At 41.0% G+C, this 8,043-nt stretch overlaps 1 protein-coding gene across 1 annotated transcript; it reads right to left on the minus strand.

Moving 5' to 3' along the window:
- Positions 1–233: 233 nt before the first annotated feature.
- On the minus strand, positions 234–4,436 carry tomm7 (translocase of outer mitochondrial membrane 7 homolog (yeast)). The gene is made up of 3 exons (XM_018750327.2): positions 4,246–4,436; positions 2,047–2,095; positions 234–534 (listed from the first exon to the last, which is right to left on the minus strand). Exons 1-3 carry the CDS (start codon positions 4,346–4,348, stop codon positions 519–521), a joined length of 168 nt encoding a protein of 55 aa, XP_018605843.1. The 5' UTR covers positions 4,349–4,436; the 3' UTR covers positions 234–518.
- Between the last annotated feature and the right edge of the window lie 3,607 nt (positions 4,437–8,043).

Raw genomic sequence — 8,043 nt, forward strand, 5'->3', positions numbered from 1 at the left:
TTTTACACCCCTGCCAACACGTTAAACTGTTAAGAAACCAGCAGTTATCTAATTAAAGATAAAAGCCCTGAGTTGTTCACAAACAAATTTCAATTTTTTCACTTGTTTTGCACAAATCGTTCGCCGTGGTGTTACTGCAATGCAAAATTGTATGAAGTGTGTTATTAAAGGCACAGAGCTGGAAAAAACCTTCTAGAAGAGGCTGAACTAAAAGAGATGCATCACACACAGTACACATTATTAAAGATAATTTATTGAGACAACAAGAATTGCATAATCCACACGACAACAAAGACAGCTCTTTACATATTTAAATGTTTGAAAAGGCAAAAGGAGACTTTGTTCAGAATCTGCACAGGTTTTCTGGACTTCAGTGAACAAATTAAATTCCTTGAAACTGTTTTCTGTCTTCTTTGCGTATCACAAAGGAGCGAGGGAGTACGGTGTAACGTTGCTCATCCGACGCGCTGGCTGAAACACGACACATTCTATGGTGCATCTAAATTCAGGAAGGCTCTTCACCCCCAAAGCAGGCTGGGGAAACAAAATCAGACATTTTCACACTGTAAACATACAGCATCTTATCATAACACTTACACTAAACTACGGTGTGTTATTTAGCAGACACTTTCCAATACGCAGGCCGCCAGCTCACTTAATACAGCCCGCAAGAACATTTGCAAATGATTAAGAAATACTACATCTACTGTAAGCGCTATAAATGCTATTGAAACACCTCATAAAAGTCACTGTGAGACGCAGTGAGTTTCTGGTCACATTGAGTGACAGAACAGCGCATGACGGACCTGCTGTCCCCAGTCAGGGCTCCACAAATTCTTGTCCTTCAATAATTTGTGAAACTCAGCAATTGTTCTAAACTAAATGTATGATACCTAAATTATGTTATTAATCAATGTCTGAAAATAAGCAACTGCTGTTTTAATGAGTTATTTTACAGCCAAAAAAAACCCCACTATGATTAAGAGGAAGGTCTGAAACTTTTCGGTGTGACATTTGAATCCTGTCATCCCATCATTCAACAGGTCAAGAAAGGTTAACAAAATACAAACCGTTTTCAATGAAACCAGGACACAGCGTGAATCACTAAGAGCAGGAGATAAGATCTGCTGCGATGGATCATGCAGTGTCCAGTACAGCCTACTGCCCTCAGAGTTCCGGGAAACCATAGCTACACTGAAATATTCCTGTAGCTGTTGGTACTTGGACCTCAGATATTTATTTTTTCCCCCAGTTCCTTGGAGTTTTCTTTTTTTTTTAAATTTTTCTTTTCCTCAGGTGCCATATGGCTTTGTTCTGAACAGTGTATTAGTAAACTGCTATCTAGGTTTATTCTGAGCTATTATTTATCTACCCAGGTTACACTGTTGAAGAGAGTGCCTTATAAATTTACCTCTGGTTAAATGCAGGATCAGACTGTAAGCACTGACAAGTACAGGAGGTTACAGTGCATTTTTAAGCAACCGTTGATCCCGAGAGACACGTGTCTACGTGGGCCCTGGTGCTCACTCACTGTGGAGTTCACACTTGTCACAAGTGTCCCCACCTCTACAGTATTCTGCGCAGATCAAAAAGCGGACAAAAAAGCTGTGCCCTGTACACATTTCTGTGGGCAATCACACTCACGCACGCTCACACATACACTCACTGGTATGCCTTAGCACTGTTCTCTATGAGTCTTCCTACAATGAGTTAGTGTATCACTTTCAGTTTACACCACACTGCCAGCTCAGGTTTTACCTTTTCTTTTATTTCATTTACATTTTTTGCGTGAGAATGTAAATGCTTTGAATAACTGGTTCAAAGTTAACTTGATAAGAACAGATACACTTTAAAGAAATATGTCTAAACATAAACTCTGATTTTTTATTTACAAGGGAACTTCCCTGAAACTCATGCAGTTTCAGATATGTAGCTCACGCTCAGGATTTGAAAAGAAACTGCAGTGAGCGAGATCAGAGAATTTGGCACCATGCCCCCTGCACCCTTTGGGTCTGTGGAGAAAATGGTACAGTGTCCAGGCTGTACCTCAGAACTGTGGGCTCTGGCATTCCTGGATCTGCTCCTCGTTTGAACCCTGTATAATACAAAAAGAATAAATAAAAACATGATGACCACTTGGCCTCAGATCAACAGTGGGATATTAGATAGGGAGGAGTGGTACCTATGAACGAACCTTTAGGTTAAACCTAACAGTACACCTTGCTACAGAACATCTACGAAATTTGCAGTTAAAAATTCTTACCGATACTACGTATTCACATTTCTGTGAAATTATCTCAAGTAATAAGCTGACTGAATTTAGACACTGATTATGCAGGCTTGAACTAAACGTGCACTTTCCAAAGACACTTCTGCCTTCGAGAAACCACTACTTTGTCTGGACTGAAACAAAGGGTATTTTTCCTCTTTTGCTCTGCAACCACCACTTTGGATCATTGCATACTTTAAAAAAAAAAAAAAAAAAAAAAAAAAAAAAAAAAAAATTGCATTGATGCAAAAACAGCACAAAAAAAAAGTCCTGAGGTAACAATTTCCCTCCATAAATAAACCTTTACTGCCATAAAAAGATTAAATTCCATGCCAGAAAACCAATGTTTAAGTGAACAAGGCATATCAAAGAGATTTTGTTTCACTGGAGGCACCTAACCCTGCAATACCACTGCTTCTAATGGTAGTCGAAAAAACAGGTTGTTTTTACTGTCTTAAGTAAAAAATATACTTAAGAGTCTGATTTGGAAGAATATTGTCCTGGACTAATAAACTTCATCAATTTTCATTTTTCACTGAAACATTATTGAAAAGTTGCAATAGTTTAATTTTGAAATGTATTAGTTTTTAAGAAGTCATTTAATATTTTCATATTAATGATTTAATCATTCTACAATTTAATGGGAGGCGCAGCGAGTTTGGCCGTGTCCTGCTCTCTGGCGGGTCTGGGGTTCAAGCCCTGCTTGGGGTGCCTTGCAGCAGACTGGTGTCATATCCGGGGTGTGTCCCCTTGTGCCCTGTGTTGCTAGGTTCAGCTCCGGTTCGTGTGTGCATGCGTGTGTGTGGAGTTTAACTCTAATCACCTTAGAGGAAAGAAAACAGCCCTTTTCTATTAATTTACTACAATTAATAACCTCTCATTAACTGACACCTAATACGATAATGTATCCTACACCACCACTGAATCACAAAATAGCCACTGAGAGACAAATACTTTGCTCCAGAGCAACTTACAATGTTAAGGTACTTATTTACTCATTTATACAGCTGGATAATTTTTACTGGAGCAATTCAAGGTAAATACCTTGCTCAAGGGTACGATAGCCAGAGGTGGGGATCAAACCTGCAACGTTTGAGTCCAAAGGGAACAGCTCTAACCACTATTGTTTTGCACTGATTGAGGGTCAGCACACTGGCTTCTCGTGTCACACACACTCAAGCTCTGAATTTTCCAAGGATCCAAACATTTTGCCTAGTTCATGCCTTTGAGCTGTACTTTGTTCACAGTTCCATCTTGTAAAATTTCAGTGTGCTGAGGAGCAACCACACTCAGCTGATAAACAGCAGTAAAATGCACCCGGATAGGATAAAAATGTGGGCTAATTCAGCTTGCTTTCACAGTGTTTAGAGCTTGTGTCTGGTGTTTGTGAATTTCAGTGATCAATAAGAACATGACAAAGGTTGTTAGAAACAGGTGAACAGAGGCCAGTAGTGGGGAGGTCAACCCCAGCACACATGATTCACCCACCACCTAACTTGGGGCCCTGCTGCTTCACCCAGAGCGACAGAGGACAGGTCACCAGCCCCTCCCTCTCCCTCTGCACTGCCCCCTACTGGTTGGAAACCGCACTTCCGAGACACAACACATACTGACACAACAATCACACGATCGTGCGAGCTGCTAGTGTAAATAACAACCTATTAATGTACCAACTACTATTTTCGGAATGGTAAGTTTAACAGCGCGCAAACACAGGCTAAAGTAATAAATAATAATAATATAACAAATCCGGCGTATTTGATACAGAAACGTAACATTGTAAGTAAATAATGCCACTGAAATCTAAACTTGCGACAAAAAGACACGTTAGTCAGCTAATAACTCAGAAGAGAAAAGCAACGGAATGTGATTCAGTGACTATAATATAGCCGTTCTCGAAGCTAGCAGGCTAACACTGGACCAGCTAGCTTAGCTATTGCTCCCAGTCCGAACGAGCGGGACTTGATGATACTGACCTAAATAGAGAACGGTGGGGATAAAACCCCATCGGATAATGAACTGGCCGCACTGGAAAACCTGCTGTAGCCGCTGTTTGGTTTCCTTGCTCAGTTTAGCCATTGCGCTACACCGATATGTTGTACTTGTCCGTTTCGGTTCCACGCCGAGTCCCGGGCTGCGAAAACGGAAGCTGCGCCGGAAGTCGTGGCCGTAAAACGAGCGAAAAGGTCGTAAATTGAACAACGTTGTCGCGAATGGGACGCGGAGGTCGCCCGCGAGCGCAGAAAACGCACGCGCGCCACCTGCCGCTAACAATGTGAAGCACGCGACTGCGACGTTGTTCTGAAATCACTCGAGTCGAGTGGCACTCTTTTTCTCCACAGATACATTATATGGCCTCGGTGTTTGTATAAAAAAAAAAAAAAACACTTTGCGATGTTTTTCTGAGAAATACGTCACGAAACAGATTATTACACCTTTGCAGATTATTCATAACCATTGCTTTAAAAAAGTAAGCAGAAACAGAACGCGTTTGTGAATGAAATTACAATGCAAAATGAATACTCAAAGTAATACCTGAGGCAACTAGTAGCGTAGTGATTAATCCTACTGCTTTTGGACCCAAAGGTCGCAGGTTCGAGTCCCCCTTACGGCTGTAGTGGTGCCCTTGAACAAAGTAACATTGCGTAGCTATATAAATGGATAAATAATTGTAAATATCTTAACACTTTAAGTCGCTTTGGAGAAAAATCTAAATGAATAAATGTAAATATAAACGCGTGAGCGGACAGTTCTGGACTGGAGGTGAAGAATAAACCAAACCATCGGCCAGCAGGGGGCGCAAGAGCGGAGAGCGAGTTGGCGACCGGTCCGACCCACTGGGTTTGCTGGGGAGACAGCGACAGCTTCTGGCGTTTATGGCTCTCAACGGTTGAGCGAACTGATCCTCATGGGGCAGTGGAAGGTTTGACATACGAAAGACAGCACAATTGTTGAAGATACGAACACGTTACAATTCATGCACATGTGAAGATGCTTAAGCACTGCGTGCGTATGTACATAGATGCATATTAAAAAAGTTTGTCTAAGAGAGCACATAAAAAGCCAGGAAGGGACAGAGCATGGAAGATTCACCCTTGGCGGGCCTGGAGAACATGACGCTTCCCATCAGCATCACGATGGCAGAGACAGCCGTCATTCGCGTACTGCTGGCATCGCCGCTGGGCCCAAAGACCGAGTGCCGATAGTAACCATGGCGACACAGACTAAGCACCGTAACCATGGTAATGCAGAACTAAAGCAGTATTCTGCAATCATGTATGCTATACCTATGACAGCCAAGAGAACCCATCAAAAGCAGAAGGAAACCCCCCAGGGGAAACGAGCAAAGAGAAGTTAAGGGCACATAAATTTTTTACATCTGCATTTAAGGAGGATACTTCCTACGCTGTGCATGTCCACGTAAGGTCACCTTCACCTTGACACCTTTTGATTTAAATGGGACATAGCAGAGACTACGTTACACCACCGTACTGAATGTTATGCCATGTTGAAGTTACATTTTGTGCAAACAATAATCCATGTACTTCAATCTGCAGTTCCATCCATTATTTAAATCCAGGAGTCATTAATATTGCTAATAAGAGCACAATATATAATCATCTAACATGACCTTTTTAAACAAGTGTCCTTCCATGTAGGAATTCTGGGCATATGAATTATTGAGTGGAATGTGTGAATAAATAATAAGTGAAATCTGAGTTTAAGGGGAGAGGAACTCAGTCAGTCATTCAGGCAGTTGTGTACAAGCACTGCCTGTTTGTAGCTGGCAAACACATGAAAATAATGCTGCAACTGTTCCATACAAAGGTCACAAGAAACCCTCAAGAGCATCTGACTGCAACCATGGCATGATGGCACAGCAGGTGAGCAGGTGCCTCCCAGCACCTGGGCTGTGACTTTTGACCCGGCTTATTTCGTGTGGAGTTTGCATATTCTCCCCATGTTCACGTAGGTTTCCTGCCACCGTCCAAAGATGTGTTCTTCCAGATGTACCGGTGACTCTAAATCGCCCGTAGTGTGTGAATATGCGTTACATAGCTTGGTTGTATAAGTGGGTAAAAGACTGTAGGTGGTTTAGTATATAGGACAGTCTATAAAAAAAAAAAAAAAAAAACGGTATTTTGTGTACGGGAAACTGGATTGAAAGCCACCTTGAACAGAGAAGTGCAAAATACATGACAGTCACAGCAATGTCATTTTTACCGCTGTTTGTCAACACGAGTTTATCCAGGGACATCATCATTTGATCCTGGGCTCATTTTCATCACAGAGAGCTAAATACCATCCTACTCTTCCGGTTTACTCAATTACACCCTCACGCACTCAGATTAGCACTGTACTGGATATTTGCATTATTGTATATATATATACACACACACACACACACCACACTTCAATATGCAAATGATGAAATTATTCACACTTCCGGGCACTATTACGTTTATAAAAATTTATGAAAATTGTTACTAAAGACATGAGTGAAGTCACATGGTTTACCCTTGACCATCCCTGAATACATAGGCTCTTGTTCATATCATCTATCAGCTCAGGGGCAATTTTCAGCTCATGCCTGCATCTGATGAGAGTTAAAAATACACCAACTGAAAAGGTGGTAATAACACACAGATGGAAACTTGATAGCGCTCATAGGCAGAACAACACAATGGACCCATATAACACTTTCAAGCACAGGGAAACATTCCTGAAAGACTAGAATTACCTGAACTCTAGTCATCACACAGCAGATACAGCAATGGAAAAGACATGCTGTTACGTAAGTGCATTTTGCAATCTGTAACCTAAATAATACTTGGTAAATATTACACTCTCGAAGAGCTCATGTAGAAGGAAAGACCTTTCTTTAGTGCGATGTTAATCCTGAAAGCAAATCCTGCCAGGATGTCAATGTGAGAATAGCAGAACATTTGTGGCTCATCACCTTAAAAGGAGGGAGAGAGAGAGACAGTGAGATGCATTATGGGATTGCTCCCTCCTACATTCAAGCTTTTCCCATCAACACCCAACACAAACTTAATACTATCATTCTCTCTACTAGTAGGCTGAAGATGACACATGAAAATGGCACAGTACAGCTTCAAGTTATACCAATCTGGTAAGACTGGAAAAGAGAGAGGAGGTAACTGTGACAAGTGCCAGTGACAGTTTAATATTACGATTACATTGGCTCCTCACCTTGAAAACACAACTGGGACTGGAAGTATCTTTATAACTCGATTTGTTTGTAAATGTAGCCACTTTGAACAACACAGATGTCATTAAAAATAATTTGCTAGTTGGGTTCTATAAAAAAAAAAAAAAAAAAAAAAAAAAAATCCAATAAAGTCATAATAAAGGAAACAGTACTATGTAAGACATCGGTTTAATTTTTTTTTTTTTTTTTAACTTCAAACATTACAATTCAAAATTATTCAAAGTAAAAATACATCATTTCCATTCAGTGCCCGTTGCCGGCTGGTTCACGTTCTGCGGCACCTTATCGATTATTCGCTAACAGCGGACATAAGCTGCAAACCTGGGAAGGGAGTTGAATGACTCTGGTCTCTCTCCCCTTTACTGTTTGGGTGCATCTTACTGCCAGCTATTGATTGGCCATGTAAATACAAGTTGCTTTCGCTCCGTGACAAATTTTAGAGTGAAGAAAATGGTATTAAAAATAATCTCGTAAATGTTCGTACCTTCTAAATTTGTAACCAACATCCATAACACAAGGAGCCAGTGTACCGGCCAAGAGG

This window comes from Scleropages formosus, chromosome 23, assembly GCF_900964775.1.
Source record: "Scleropages formosus chromosome 23, fSclFor1.1, whole genome shotgun sequence".
Taxonomy (NCBI): domain Eukaryota; kingdom Metazoa; phylum Chordata; class Actinopteri; order Osteoglossiformes; family Osteoglossidae; genus Scleropages; species Scleropages formosus.